At 39.0% G+C, this 17,132-nt stretch overlaps 1 protein-coding gene across 1 annotated transcript in view; it reads right to left on the bottom strand.

Annotated features, from left to right (window-relative positions):
* The window catches only part of ASB4 (ankyrin repeat and SOCS box containing 4), an 83,595-nt gene that overhangs the window by 28,204 nt on the left and 38,259 nt on the right, over positions 1–17,132 (bottom strand). Inside the window, exon 3 of the mRNA XM_056118384.1 lies at positions 3,850–4,340. Within this exon, the coding sequence (XP_055974359.1) occupies positions 3,850–4,340 (491 nt within the window). The remainder of the gene's footprint in view (positions 1–3,849; positions 4,341–17,132) is intronic.

The following is a 17,132-nucleotide window of genomic DNA, read 5'->3' as shown; positions in this document are numbered from 1 at the left end:
CATAGAGATCAAGAAGACTTTTAACTCTTTACAAAATTAAAGATCAGCAAAATTCATTAAGCAACTTCTAATACACATGAGAAGAGATACAGATAGCAACTGAATAGTAATGGGATATTTTAACACCCCACTCACGTCTTTTAACAGATCAGATCTATCATCTATAAGTAAATAAAAGTCCTACATGAGTTATTGCAAGAACTAAAATGAATCCTCCATCCCTAAATGCTAAGCATACTTTCTTCTAAAGTGCAAATGGAACGTTCTTTAAGATAGAGTACAAACTGGGACAGAAAACAAATGTCTATACAGACATGAAATATAGGAATCATATTGTCTTTTTGGATTATAAATGTAGAAGTTATGTACAAGACATAAGTTATGTACAAATCTTGTACAAGAAGTTATGTACAAGACATAATGTATTGAAACCTATAGTTCATTTTGGAACACAGCAAAAACAGCTTTGTGGGAGAGCTTATAGAAATACAGGTTTACCCACAATGAGATACCATCTCACACCTCAGAGACTGGCCCACATTCAAAAGAGCAAAAGCAACCGATGCTGGCGTGGATGTGTCGAGAAAGGGACACTCCTTCACTGTTGGTGGGAATGTCGACTGGTTCAGCCCTTCTGGAAAAAAGTATGGACGATTCTCAAAAAATTAGAAATTGAGCTCCCATTTGACCCAGCAATACCACTCCTGGGAATATATCCCAGAGAGGCAAAAATGTATAGTCGAAGTGACATCTGCACTTGTTTGTTCATTGCAGCACTCTTTACAATAGCCAGAAACTGGAAGAAACCTGAATGCCCAAGAACAGATGACTGGTTAAAGAAACTTTGGTACATCTACACAATGGAGTACTATGTAGCTGTTAGAAAAGATGAAGTCATGAAATTTATATACAAGTGGTACAACATGGAAAGTATCATGCTAAGCGAAATGAGTCAGAAAGAGAGGGATAGACATAGAAAGATTGCATTCATCTGGGGGATATAAAGTAACAAAGTATGAGATTAATACCCAAGAATAGCTGAGATCAACACTAGGAGGATTACTCCATAACTTAGAGGCCAGCCGGGTATCCTAGAGGAAAGGGCAGTTCAGATAGAGAAGGGAGCACCAAATAAAGGGTGTTAGGAGGATCCTCCCAGGAGGGGAGATGCATGTCGAAAGTAGACTATGGACTGAACATGTTCGCCACTCAATGCCTCTTTTGCAGACCACAACACCCAAAAGGAGAGAGAGAACACAGGGGATTACCCTGCCACAGAGACAGGGGGGGATGGGGGGATGGGGGTGGGGGGATATTATCCATGGTGGTGGAAAATGGGCAGTGGTGGAGGGATGGGTATCTGATCATTGTATAATCGATACCCAAGCACAAAAAATTGTAAATCTACAACTGTAAAAAAATAAAAAATGAAAGAAACAAAAAAATAAAAAATATATATAAAAAAAAGAAATACAGGTTTACATCAGTAAACAAGAAAAATATAAAATAACCTAACCTTAAAGTTTTAAACACTAGAAGAACAGCAAATTAATCTAAAAGTAAGTAAAAGAAAGGACAAAAAATGGGAACAGAAAAAAATGATATAGAAATTTAAAAAAAATCAAAAAGGACCAGTGAATGAGGAATTGTTTTTTCAAAAGAACAAACAAGATTGAAAACCCCTTAATTAGAGTCATGGGGAAATAGAGAGAAAAAAAAATCTAATGAATGGGATCAAGATAAAAGGAAGCAATTGCAGCATAACCTTCAGAAAGATCATAAGATGTTATTATGAACAATTTTATGCCACTAAACTAGAAAATCAAGAAGAAATTAATGAACTTTTAGAATCACACAACCTCCCATGTGTGAATCAAATTCGAAATGGTAATAAAAATTCTCCCCTAAACCAAAAATGGAGCTCTGGAGTTTTACTAGTGAGTTATACCAAATCTTCATTATCCCTCAAGCTTTTCTAAAAATTCAAAGAAATAAGAATATTTCCTGTGTCTTAAGAACTTCTGTGAGTCAACATTACCATAATACAAAAGGAGACAGGTATTGCTAAAAAACATTATAGACCAATTTCCTTGAAGAACATGCATGCAAAGATCCTTAATAGAATTTTATTGAACTGAATTCTGCAGTTTAACCAAAGGTTTACACACAAACATCAACCTGTATTCATTATAGAGGTGCAAGAATGATTCACTATATACAAATAAATAAATGTAATAAATTATATGAACAAATGTAGCACTGTAGCACTGTTCTCCTGTTGTTCATCCATCTGCTCAAGCAGGCACCAGTAACGTCTCCATTGTGAGACTTGTTGTTACTGTATTTGGCATTTCGAATACAACATGGGGAGCTTACCAGGCTCTTGAATAAAAGTAAAAATAAAAAAATCAAATGGCCATTTCCATAGAAGAAGATAAAGCTTTTGACAAGATTCAACAACGATTCAGAATTTAATAATTTTTAAAAATTCTCAACAAAATATAGATAAAAGAGTTTACCATAGTATAGTAAGGACCACATCCACAGCTACCATCATACTCAATAGCAAAAAACTAAAAGTCTTATTCTTAGGTCAGGTACTTGGTGAGGATACCCATACTCTCCAATACTATTTAGCATAGTATTATGGAATAGGGGTAAAATTATTCCTTATCTCATAACATTTTGTAAGAATTAAATGAATTGAATTAAGAAGTGTATAATACTTTAACTGTGAGCTTAATAAATATAATCTGTAGAAGTTAACCTTCATTAAAGCTGTGAAATAAGTGGTCTTTTCATATTCATACACACTAATTCCAAAGCAGGCTGTTTGACCAGACATTCTGCTTCACAGTGGCAAGTGTCTACATGTTTGATATCACTCAAACATCTGACAGACTTAGAGCGGTCTTCTGATCTTTCTCAACTCAACACCTCAGGAGCCACAGTCAACATACTAAAGTTGAATCAGCCATGGAACATTATCTGCTTCATTTTAGTCCTTCTGTCAGTCTTGGACTAGGAGGGGAGAATTAGGGTCGTGTTTATTTTTTATTAAGTTTTTTAAATTTTATTTTCATTAAGTTGTTCACAACAATTGATTACATTCAATGTTTCAACACCAATCCCTCCACCATTACACCTTCCCATAACCATTATTTTCCCACCATTAATTTTCCCACCACTACTCAAGCCTGCCCCATAGGCAGCTGCTAGATAATTTATTTTGTATTGCTTGTTATGATAGCATGAGATGTTGCACAGCTGCAAAAGTGGCCACACGCTCCTCAAATTCTAAACTTTTAAATAATTAGGGTCTAGAGAAATCTCTGCAGTAACCTGCTCGGTTCTGAGATTCATTTCTGAGTCTCTGGATCATGCGTTTAATGTACTTAAATGGCACCTGGAGGCAGTTTGTAGGCCAGGACCCGCTGGTGAGGTTGAAGATGGAAAGGAGTGGCCTGTCCCTTGAGGCCTAGAGTTTGCAGTCACTGCATTAGGGTTATGTTTAAATGGAAGGTTGACTAGAGGATCAGAGGCAGTTAATCCAAAAACTCATGCCTTAAAATAATCCTTAAAGGGACTGGAGTGGATAGGGCGTTTTCCTCACAGGAGGCTGACCAGGGTTGGATTCCCTGCATCCATATGGTCCCTGAGCATCACCAGGAGTAATTCCTGAGTGCAGAGCCAGAAGTAACCCTAACCATTGCCAGGTATGACTCAAAAAGACTTTAAAATTAATAAATAAGCTTTAAGTTACCTGGAGACTTTAAAACAAACCCATCTGAGTCTCTGATACTCTGCCTACTACTCAGTTCCCAACGGTACCCACGGACAGCGCCTCACCTTGTGGAACTGAGGAGGATATATTCTAGCAGCTCCGTGGTTTAGCAGCAGCTGGTAACAGACCTCTGGCTGGGCGGCTGGGCGCACGGAGGTGACCTTCAGCACATACTGGATGGCAGCACAGCCATTGATGTCCATGAGATTGGCTTCCGCACCTGCTTCCAACATCATGTGCATGAGCACATGGTCGCAATTCCAGGCTGCCTTGTGGAGTGGAGATTTAAAGTCGTCATCCCGCGCGTTGACTTCTGCCTTGTAGTCGAGCAGAATGCGACAGATGAGGTGATGTTCCCTGCTGTACTCCTGCTCTTGAAAACGGAGGGACCAGTAGGCAGCAATGGCCAGCGGGGTCTCCATGTGGGCATTCACGCTGTCCACAATGGCTCCGTGTTCCACGTAGAAGGCCACTAGCTCCGAGAGGCCAAAGTGGGCAGCAGTGTGCAAGGGGGTCTCTTCATCCTGGTTGTTGGTCTTCATGTTTACATTAGCCCCTAGAAAGAGAAATTGGGAAGACAATTATTTAAACTCGCTTTGTCATTATTCCAAAGATTCCTTGAGCAGGGCTTTTCTCCTACTTGTCATAATTTCTGATTGTTTCCACTGGACCAAGACATCCAGTCTGACTTTTCTAAATTCTCTTTCCAGACCCAAAGAGAGTTACTCCTTTGAAGCAACAGTGCCATCTTCTGGACAATAAATGTACTCCCCCCCCACCCCCACCACCACCACCACCACGTGAGAATTCAAAGGCTTTCTCAGCCAGAGACTAGAATTTAGCTTGATGAGTTTTAGTTCTTACTTCAAGGAGAATTAGGAAATGCAAGCAGAATAGAATTCCTTGCATTTCCAAATTCCTTGGAAAATAGTCTCCCTCGATAAAATAACAAGTATTGTTCAGACTAACGTTAAATCACAGTCTTTGAAGCTCCAACAAATTTTTCAAAAGATCATGTTTCTTTTACCTTTTTATTCGGTAAATTTATAAAATTCTACTTCAAGAAAATTTTAGTGGTAGAACACTAACCACCCAGCCTTCTTACCTAAAATTGACACTATGAGATAATGGCACCTAAATCTGTGAAGTCTATTGGGAACAAAACTGAGGAAAAATCTAAAACAATCATTTTGACCACCAAACTAGCCTAAATACACAGTTTGTTTCAAGAGGATAGCACTGTAGTAGCACTGTCCTCCCGTTGTTCATTGATTTGCTTGAGCAGACGCCAGTAACGTCTCCATTGTGAGACCTGTTATTACTGTTTTTGGTATATCGAATATGCCACATGCCACAGGGAGCTTGCCAGGCTCTGCTGTGCAGGTTGGATACTCTCTGTAGCTTGCCGGGCTTTCCTAGAGGGATGGAGGAATTGAACCCGAGTTGGCCGCGTGCAAGGCAAATGACCTACCTGCTGTGCTATCGCTCCAGCCCCTTCAAGAAGGTATAAAATAAATTAAAATGCATGAAAGATATGCATATAAAAGTGTGTAATATATGTATATACATTGCACCCATTTTATATGTCTTAAATAAACCTATATATTCATTTAAAAGAAGACAATTTCTTAGATATTGTAACATGTTTGAATTTCAGTTGACAAATAATTTTAAAATACAAATTTTTTAGTGATTGAGAAACTCCCTAGAAATGATTTAGTGTAATTCATTTTTGTAACAGACGAGGAAACTGAATTGATTTTATTTTTCTGAAAAGAACTAGTGTTAGATTGGTCAACTTGGGAGCTGAAATTTACCTTTCATGTCTAATTTAATGGGTGATAGAAATAATCCCTAAGGGGTCTACACTATTAATATTTGATGCTAGAGAATTTTTATAGCTACTACAAGTATAAATCCTGAAAGCCTTCTTTTTCTCCTCTTTCTTACTGTTTAATAGCTAATAAGTGTTTATCCTTTACACCATTCTAGCTATTCACACCATAGATGCTTTTCATATTGCTTCATTGAATTTCACCTTAACATTTTTTGGGAGATTACTTTTAGTCCTAATTTTATAAATGAAAAAAATGTTCTTACATTAATTGCTCCACCAAACAATTAAGATAATATTAGATTTGGAGAGGAAGGCCTCAGTAACCAGGAGGTACAGGAGTCCCAATAGGATTCTAGCCCTACAATGTTCAGGGACCAGGTGGTTTTGTAAATCAAATCAGCGGGGTACTAGCCAGGCATGTGTCCTAACCATTCTACTCTCTTTCAATCCCAACGACAGAAGGTTTTAAAGCATATGATCAGGCTTCAAATTCTCTTAATCACTGTTTGCTTCTGCCTCATTATTAATTTTCCAGATGAATATATTTCTATATTTTGATTCTGTATTTTGTACTTGAAAACTAAAAAAATCATATTGCAATCTGTTAATTTTAAAAACCTTCTTCCTTGATGCCCTTTTCCACAGCATATTCTATTCGTATGGAACAAATTTGAGAAAGCAATACTCCTGCAAGCATGCTCAATATCCTATATTAATATGCTATATTAAACCCAGTGTGATTTTGAGAGTATGCTGCTCTTTAAACTAGCTGTGATCCTGATTTACAGAAAAAAATAATAATAACTAAATCTTGTCTTTCATAGGACCATCTGCATTCATCAGTATTCTACCCTGAGAAGTTGTGGGTCAGGTCAATCCTTCTTTGTACTGGTGTGAAATGGAATGAATAAAAATGTCTTCCCGGAAGCCAGAGGCAAGGTCACTTAGACTCTGGAGAATTTCCAGTAAGGAAGAGAACCAAAGGGTCAGGATGAAAATTTTATAGGCCAACTTAGAACAAATCACATCCTTTATTTTTTTAATGTACTTGGACAGTTACAATTGATCTTTCACCTCTTGGTACAACTAGATATGCCTGCGTACTTATCTTGTGAATAGAACTTTTTTGTTTTTGTATTTAATTGTTGTTGTTTTGAGCATAACTTTTCAATGGCATATATAAAGTAAGATTATTTGGCAATTTTTATTTTAGATTTTGTAACTTATTCTCCTGCCCCCACACCTGGCTGTCCTCGCCGAGGCCCCTTGGATGCGATCTGGTTGAGTTTCCCTTCCTGCCCTGACCAGGGCTCCAGCAGCCGAAGACCTCCAGAACCAGCCACCACCATGCTGAGACCACTCTACACACGCATGAAGGTACTGGCAGAGGAACAAAGGCATGCGGGTCCCGGGGCTGAGATCTCCAAGCCTGCTTGGATTGGGGCTGAGCATCCTCTACCCAGATCGTCCATATTCCAGTAGGCAGGGGTCACACCCACCAACTGGCCCCCTTGTGCCATGTAATCCCATCAACGGCCTAGACCCAGAGACTATAAAATCCAGCTCCCAGAAGCACGCGGCCACATGCACAGCCACGCAACATCTTATTATCTCATTCCTACTTTGGACAAACTGGCAGGCTACTGAATGTAGCCTACCCACATTGCAGAGTCTGGCAAACTCCCCATGGTGTACCCAATATGCCAAATCCAGTAACAATGATGGGTCTCATTCTCCTAACCCCGAAAGAGCCTTGAATATGGCACTTTTTAAAAAATCTCAGGGCAAGGACAAAGAAGACGTTACTGGGGCCTGCTCGAGGCAATCAATAAACAACATGATGGTCGTGATCATGATCGTGAACTTATTCAAGAAAGCAGAGGCCATATATCAGAAACAATAAGTACAAATTCTTGGGAACTTTTAAAACTTTTAAACCTCTTTTCTATGATGACCTCCAACAAGAACATGTCTGTAACAAAGGACCTCCTTTATCCTTCTCCAAAAGAGAAAATACAAGAGGAAGCATCTTGTACAATGCTATAAATCCAATTTCATGTAAGTGACATGCCAAAGATACTATAAAATCACCATCATCTTTAGCCATGCAGAGTTTTGTGTATCAGCTTTTCTGTTGTCCTCTACCTGCCTACCAGAGGAGAAGCAAGGCTTATAGGAGGAAGCCCCTTTGAGGGGAAGTAGATTATAAAGGTACCCCAAAACACATTTTGGAGTAATATAATAGATAGATAGATAGATAGAGAGAGAGAGAGAGAGAGAGAGAGATAGATAGATAGATAACTGGATCAAAGGGCTAGGACACATGACTTTCATATACCAAGCCCAGAGTTGAAACTCAGTACCTGTGATTACCTGAGAATCACAAGAACCACAAAGGTACAAACAGCATCATGTTGTTGAACCTGAGCACAAAGAGGCCTCCCTTAGCACTGGTGGGAAAGCTTCCTACTGTACACACATATGTATGATATGTTTACATGCATTTATATGTCCATATGTCCACATATGTGTGTATATACACCATATGTAACACTCGAGTGGGCCCAGTAACGTCTCCATTGGAGACTTTGTTGTTACTGTGTTTGGCATATCGAATACATCACGGGGAGCTTGCCAGGCTCTGCCGTGCGAGCGAGATACTCTCGGTAGCTTGCCAGGTTCTCCGAGAGGGGCAAAGGAATCGAACTTGAGTTGGCCATGTTGGGCTGCGTGCAAGGCAAACGCCCTATCGTTGTGCTATCGTGCATATATATATATATATATATATATATATATATATATATATATCTCACTATATAACACTGTAGCACTGTCCTTCTGTTGTTTATTGATTTTCTCAAGCAGGCCCAGTAATGTCTCCATTGTGTGACTTGTTGTTACTGTGTTTGGCATATCTAATACATCATGGGTAGCTTGCCCGGCTTTGCCATGCAGGTGAGATACTCTCGGTAGCTTGCCGAGCTCTCTGAAGGGGACAGAGGAATCGAACCTGAGCTGACCGGGTTGTCTGCATGCAAGGCAAATGCCCTACCCACTGTGCTATCACATATATATATATATATATATATATATATATATATATATATATATATATAGTTTGGGCACACATCAGGCAATGCTTACTCTTGGTTCTATGCTCTGGGACCATTTCTGACAGTGAGTGGAATCTTCTTTTTGTATTTAATGATGGTAGAATCCGGTTGGTGGTGTCTGGCAATATAAAGTCAATGTCTGACTAACCTTAACAACTGATTTAATGGTTATGTATATCAAATACAAGCCATTCACCATGCTAATTTTAATGCCACTGGGACCTTCAATTTCCAGTACCAGTTGCAAGTGTAAAGTCACAGTTCAACATTCCTGGGTAGCAATACATGGTGTGATGCTGTGATTGCTTGGATAGACCTGTGGCTTCAACTTAGAATGGGCCTTTGTTGCTGTCATATGAACTAATAAAGGTGCATCCCTCTATACCTGGGCGCTACACTCAAGCAGCTCTAAAAGAAGACCAGTGGGGCACAGTTCCTGCTGATACTCTGTGGTAAGTCTGTGTGTAGTTTGATCTGAACTATTTTGCTTCCCAATGTAGTTGTTTTATAGAAACCTGGCGTTCTAGTTCACCTTTTTAGAAGGATGTGAGCAGATAATTTTGGCTTGTGCAACCCAACAGTAACTTTTAACCAAGCTTATTCAACCATTTCAGATAAGAAATGCTGGACACACAAAAGAGCCTCAGAACCAAGCAGTTCGCTGCAGAGATGCCTCCAGACTTTGCACCAGGCTGCTTTTATCTACTCCAGATAGGAGCAGGTGCTGTCCCTCCACCTGCTCCCTAGGAATTCTGGCAGCTGCCATATTCCAGAATCCAATGAGAAGCCCAGGTACACGAGAGCAGTAACGGCAAATGCCAGGCTTCATGGGATTTGGGATGAGCTGGTTCCTCTCATCCCCACACCCCAATGGGACCCTGAGACGATGCCCACGATCTACCCCTGGCTATTATTTAAGCTCCTTAATGGCCATGATCCAGAGACACACAAAAGAATCTTGGAACTGAACAGCTTGCTGCAGAGATCTCTCCAGACCCTAATTATCTAAAATTGTGGAATTCAAGGAGCACATTGCCATTGCAACATCTTATGCTATTCATAACAAGCAATACAAAATAAATCTTCTAGCATTGCCTTTTGGGTAGGTTTGAGTGATGAAAAGAAAATTCCAAATAATAATGGTGGGACTGGTAGAGAAATACTGAATGTAATAAAAGTAGAGAGAGAGTACTGTGGAAATTGTCTGCCACACAGGCATGGTATAAGGCAAAACTGATGCCATGACAGGAGGCAGAAATCAGCAAAATCAGCTAGGACTCAGGTTCCCTTACAGACCTAAAACAATTTTAGTTTCCCATCAATGAAACAATGTAACTAGCCAACCTGAACCCACCTGGAAAGTTCTTGGGCCCAACAAGTGGGCTCAATCAACCATTATGCCCAAGTCAAAATGTTCCAGAATTTGTCTTTTGTTAACCCTAAAAAAATGAGTAACATATGTAACCATAAACTGCTAGTGGAAACTATTGTTTAACTATTGCCTGACTACTGCTACCCTAGACACTTGCCAAAACATCTTTGTTTAGTAACTAGGTAAGATACTTTTCTGAAACAATAAGGCATATACTGCTTATGTAATCAAACCCTATAAAATTGCTTCTGCCTGAAGTTGGGGTTGCTATCAAGAGACCACTCTATGGATGAGATAGTTGACCCCAGTATACTGGAATAAAGCTCCTACTGCTTTTTCATTATGGAGTTCGTGTTTCTGTCCCTCTCGCCACTTGGGAACCCAGAATTCCAGACTTAACAAGGGGAAGGCTTGGTTTGGGAGTGGGAGGGATATTGGAATTTTGGTGGTGGAAAATGTGCACTGGTGAAGGAATGAGTGTTTGATCACTGTGTGACCGAAATTTAAACATGAAAGCTTTGTAACTGTATTTCACAGTGATTCAATTAAAAAAAAAAAGAAATGCCTCCAAAGTGTCCAGGTGTCTATCTGGAAGATTGTTAGATAGGGCCAGAGCATAACATGCTGATTTATGCCCTGCTGTGTACCATGTGTCTGACTACAAGCCCTCTGCTATTGATTCCAGAGGTTGATATGCTTGTTAGCCAACCAATATTATGGGCTGAGTTGGACAGAGTTTCTTAGGATTCAATAAGCAAGTGCCAGTGTTCCAAGATCTTATTCAGATGCTCTCTTAATGAACAGAATTCACCTTTGGGATTGCAAATCTTAACTGTGTCCTGGGGCAATAAGGCCAATCGCTATATATCAGTCTCCTCCCTCAGTTTCCAGCTCCCATTTTCTTCCCCAGTCAGTAACTGCAAGCAAAAAACCGGACTTCTGTAAAACCTGTGTACTCAATGCATCCATGAGCGCACAATAACACTGGGTGAACATTAAAGTATGGTGCTGATTTGAAGTAACTTGTTCCTTTTCTCATTACAAAGTACAAAGTTTTTGTCCCAGCATCCTCCTCCTCCTCTCTTGGCACACACAGTCCTTAGCTCTAAAACTAGCCAGTCCTCAGATCTCTGCCTAATGCCATGTACAAAAGTAAGATCTAAGTGGATTAAAGACACAATGGAGTACTATGTAGCTGTTAGAAAAGATGAAGTTATGAAATTTACATACAAGTGGTACTACATGGAAAGTATCATGTTAAGCGAAATGAGTCAGAAAGAGCGGGATAGACACAGAAAGATTGCATTCATCTGGGGAACATAAAGCAACAAAACGGGAGACTAACACCCAGGAAGGGCTCAGATTAGTACCAGGAATTTTGCTCCATGACTTGAAGGCCAGCCACATGTGCTAGGTGAGAAGGAAGCTCAGATAGAGAAGAGAGCACCAAATAAAGGGTGTTGTGAAGACCCTCCCATGGTGGGAGAGACATGCTAAAAGTGGTCTATAGACCAAACATGACTGCCACTCAATGCCTCTCTGGCAAAACACAGTACCCAAAAGAAGAGAGAGAGAACAGGGAGGAATGCCCTGCCACAGCGGCAGGGTGGGACGGGGGGGTGGGGGGGAGGATGGGAGGTGGGAGGGATGCTAGGACCCATGGTGGGGGAGGATGGGCACTGGTGGAGGGATGAGTACTTGATCATTGTATAACTGAAACCCAAGCACAAAAATTTATAAGTCTATAAGTGTACTTCATGGTGTTTCACTAATAAAAAAAATGATTAAAAAAAAAAAAGACCTCAACATCAGACCGGAATCCATAAGGTACATTGAGGAAAAAGTTGGCAAAACCCTCCACGACATAGAAGCTAAGGTGTCTTCAAAGATGTCACACCGCTGGCCAAGCAAGTGAAAACAGAGCTAGACAAATGGGACTATCTTAAACTAAGAAGCTTCTGCACCTCAAAAGAAACAGTGACCAAAATACAAATACAGTCTACAGAATGGGAAAGGATATACAAAGTACTGGTCGAATTCCACAAAAAGAAAACATTCAACCCCATCAATAAATGGGGAGATGAAATGAATAGAAACTTTCACAAAGAAGAAATCCGAATGGCTAAAAGGCACATGAGAAAATGCTCCACATATTAATCATCAGGGAGATGCAGATCAAAACCACAGTGAGATATCATTTCACACCACAGAGACTGGCCCATATCCACAAAAACAAAAGCAACCGGTGCTGGCGCGGATGTGGTGAGAAAGGGACACTCCTTCATTGTTGATGGGAATGCCGACTGGTTCAGCCCTTCTGGAAAACAGTATGGACGATTCTCAAAAAACTAGAAATTGAGCTCCCACTTGATCCAGTAATACCACTCCTGGGAATATATCCCAGAGAGGCAAAAATGTATAGTCGAAGTGACAACTGCAATTGTCTGTTCATTGCAGCACTCTTTACAATAGCCAGAATCTGGAAAAAGCCTGAGTGTCCGAGAAAAGGTGACTGGTTAAAAAAACTTTGGTACATTTACACAATGGAGTACTATGTAGCTGTTAGAAAAGACGAAGTCACAAAATTTACATACAAGTTGTACCACATGGAAAGTATCATGTTAAGCGAAATGACTCAGAAAGAAAGGGATAGACATAGAAAGATTGCATTCATCTGGGGAACATAAAGTAACAAAATAAGAGACTAACACCCAAGAATGGCCGAGATTAGTACCAAGAATTTTACTCCATGGCTTGGAGGCCAACCACACATACTAGGGGAAAAGGGAGCTCAGATAGAGAAGGGAACACCAAATAAAGGTGTTGGGAGGATCCTCCCAGGATGGGAGAAGCATGCGGAAAGTAGACTATAGACTAAACATGGTTGTCACCCATTGCCTCTTTTGCAAACCACAACACCCAGTAAGAGAGAGAGAACAAAAGGGAATGCCTTGCCACAGAGGTAGGGTTGGATGGGGGGGATAGGGGGTGGGAGGGATACTGGTATCCGTAGTGGTGGAAAATGGGCACTGTTGGAGGGATGGGCATTTGATCATTGTATAATTGAAACCCAAGCACAAAAATGTGTAAGTCTGCAACTGTACCCCATGATGTCTCACTATTAAAAATGTTTTTAATATAAAAAAAATAAAACCAGCCAGTCTTTGTTCCATGGCTATGAATCACCTGGAGACAGTGGGTGGGTTGTTCAGTGAGTTTCTCATGAGGCATCATGTCAAATTCTGTATTTAATTTGGTTCTATAGTCCTGGTGTTGGTTCTACAGGAATGACTTCAAAAATTTTTTTGGCCATATTGGTCTTGCCCTACATGTTCTTCTCAGACACTTGGGCCTCATTTAATTTTCTCCAATTCTCAACTCATAAGGCTACTGGTCACTTTATCAATGTCTAGAAATTTCTCCAATTCTACAAAAGGAACTCCAGGAAGGAATTAAAAAGCTATTCTCTGGGCTGGATAGTACAGCCCAGAGAACGCCAGGTAGGGCGTTTGCCTTGCACATGGCCAACCCTGGTTTAGTACCCAGCATCCCATATGGTCACTTGAGCACTGCCAGCAGTAATTCCTGAGTGTAGAGCCAGGAGTAACCCCTAAGCATTGCTGGGTGTGATCCAAAAAGCCTAAAAACAATAAATAAATAAACAACCATTTAAAAAAGTTATTCTCATGTTATTATTATGTTATTCAAAGTTATTCTTCACAAACCCACAGCTTAAAGAAGTTTTCTCCAAAATTTTTATCTTATGATTAATTCTATAATTAATGAAACTGGTTGTAAATTTAGAGTTATTTTTGGCAGAAATTACCTACAAAAGAGTCATAAAACTGTAACATTTCAAGAATTTTAGGGCCATTAATGAATAATTACCCGAAGTTTAGTGTTATAGACCTCTTGTTGATACATCTGAGTGCTATTTCACTCCCTGGTATACTACTTATATTTTTAAAATATTGATGGTTTGGAAGCAGAAAATTATATCTTAAAATATTATTTTTATTAGTATTTGAGCACTTTCTCTGTAATTATTAACCAGTAGAACTTCTTTTTTGGCTAATTGTCCAAAAAGTATTCTCTCACGAAATAAAATCTTTCTGCTTAGTTTGCATTTATATGAGATCTAATTAAAATGTAAACCCTATGCAATCATAATTGTTAAATTTTATAGTTTGCTTGACTTTTCTTAAATCCAATGATGTTAATTTAAGGTAGTCAAATTCTTCCTTTATTTATATACATATATATTTTTTAATTAGAATGCCCTACTCTCAGAGGTTGTATAACTATATAAATTAACTGCAATTTAGGTTTTCAATAGACTTTTAAAATATTTACCATTTGATACATTTGTAACTTCTTCTGCTGTCAACATCAGTTTAAGAGGGCAACATTCATACAGTACAGTTTTTCCATGCAGAAAAGTTGAGAGAGAAATAAAAGAGAGAGATATGAAAAGTGTCTGCTATAAAGGCAGGCTGGTGGTGAATAGCAAGAGGAAAACTGGGGACATTGGTAGTGGGGAATCGGTTGTTGGAACATTGTATGACCTAAACCCAATTATGAACAACTTTGTAACTGTGTATCTCGTAGTGATTCAATTAAAAGGTTTTTTCTTTATACCAAAAGGGTTTCTCTCCCCTCCAAAAATATACATTCAAAATGTTTCCCCAGAGCTGATAGCTAGTAGCTTCCCCAGCACTAATGAGCAGTAGCCCAAAAACAAATAAACAACAACAAAAAAATAAACATAATACCAATCTAATGTGTACAGACAAAATAAAAGAAATTGATAATAATTAAAATGATAGAATTACAGTAGTTTCAAATAAAATAAAAGTTATAATCATGCAGTGTAAAATTCAAGACATTAATGTTTTGGAACTATTCTGGAAATCATAATAAGATTGTAATTTGCTGGAACCTATAACTTAGTAAGTCTATATCTGAACTGACATGGCTATATGTATTATAATCAAATTTAAATACCATGTGTGTCATTAATAGAAACAATTGTGTGCCAAAATGAGAAAAAAATGTTTTTTAAAAAAATTGTTTTTAATTGAATCACTGTGAGATACAGTTACAAAGCTTTCATAATCAAGTTTCAGTCATACCATATTCCAACACTCATCCCTCTACCAGTGTACATTTCCCACCATCAATGTCCCCAATATCCCTTTTGCCACCCCACCTCCTCTCCCAGCTTGCCTTTATGGCAGGCACTTTTCTTCTCTCTCTCTCCTTTTGAGCATTTGGTTTGCAATATAGATACCAAGGGGCCATCATATTTTGTCTTTCCCACACTTTCAGCACACACCTCTCATCCACAGTGATTCCTTCCAACCATCATTGTCATAATGGTCCCTTCACTATCTCAACTGCCCTCTCCCCCAGCATTTGAGGTAGACTTCCAACCATGGACCAATCCTCCTGGCCCTTGTTCCTACTGTTCTTAGGTGTAAGTCTCACACTTTATTTCCCATATACATATATATACATATATATATGTGTATATATACACACACACACACATTACACAAGTGAGTGCAGTCATTCTATGTTTGTCCCTCTTCTTCTGACTCATTTCACTTAGCATGATACTCTCTATGTCCATTCATTTATAAACAAACTTCATGACTTCATTTTTTTCCTAATAGCTGTATAGTATTTTATTGTGTAATGTAAAAGAGTTTCTTTAACCAGCTGTCTCTTCTCAGGCACTCTGGTGGTTTCCAGATTCTGGCTCTTGTGAACAGTGCTGCAATGAACATACAAGTGCAGATGTCATTTCTGCTGGGGTTTTTTTTTTTTTTTGCACTTTTGGGATATATTCCCAGAAGTGATATTGTTGGGTCATATGGAAGCTCAATTTCTGTTTTTTTAGGAATACCCATACTGTTTTTCAAAACAGCTGGACCACCAACAATGAATGAAAGTCCCTTTCTCCTCACATCCACACCAGCGCTGGCTGTTCTTGTCTTTTTCATGTGTGCTAGTCTTTGTGGTGTAAGATGTTATTGTTGTTTTCTCATTGTTGTTTTGATTTGTCTCCCTGATGATTAGTTACGTTGAGCATTTTTTCCATGTATCTTTTGGTCATTTGTATTTCTTTTTTGAGGAAGTTTCTGTTCATTTCTTCTCCCATTTTTGATGGGGTGGAGGTTTTTTCTTTTATGGTAATGTTCTACTAATGCCTTTTATATCTTGGATATTAAACCCTGTTCTGATGTGTATTGGGTAAATAATTTTTCCCATTCTGTGGACTGTCTTTGTATCTTTGCCACCACTTCTTTTGAGTTGCAAAATGTTTGATATAATCCCATTTGTTTATCTTTGCTTGCATTTGCCTGGTCAGCAGTGTTTCATCTTTAAAGATGCCTTTAGCTTCTGTGTCATGGAGGGTTCTGCCTATGTTTCCCTCCATGTACCTTATTGATATTGAGGTCTCTAATCCATTTTAATCTAACTTTTGTGGTTGGCATTAGAGTCGTGTGGCTGTCCATTTCTCCCAGGGCCACTTGTTGAAGAGACTTTCCTTGTTCCACTTCGTATTTCTTGACCCTTTATCAAAGATTAAGTGATAGTATATTTGATGGTCTGTGTCAGTGTATTAAACTCTATTTCATTGGTCTATGGGTGTTCCTATTCCAATATCATGCTTTTTTTAATTTTTTTTTGTTACCTAACATTAAAGCTTTCATTAAATTTGATAGTTCATAACACATAAAGATATGAAAATTGGGAATTTTTTTTCCTATAGAGTTCACATTCTTTTTTTGTTTGTTTGTTTGTTTCTTTTTTTTTTTTACAGTTGTAGATTTACAATTTTTTGTGCTTGGGTTTCGATTATACAATGATCAGATACCCATCCCTCCACCAGTGCCCATTTTCCACCACCATGGATAATATCCCCCCACCCCCATCCCCCCATCCCCCCCTGTCTCTGTGGCAGGGCAATCCCCTGTGTTCTCTCTCTCCTTTTGGGTGTTGTGGTCTGCAAAAGAGGCA

Source organism: Sorex fumeus, unplaced genomic scaffold (assembly GCF_029834395.1).
Source record: "Sorex fumeus unplaced genomic scaffold, SorFum_2.1 ptg000037l, whole genome shotgun sequence".
In the NCBI taxonomy this organism is placed as follows: Eukaryota; Metazoa; Chordata; class Mammalia; order Eulipotyphla; family Soricidae; genus Sorex; species Sorex fumeus.
Note: the sequence above shows the minus strand (reverse complement) of the source record. Positions and strands in the feature narration are given on the sequence as shown.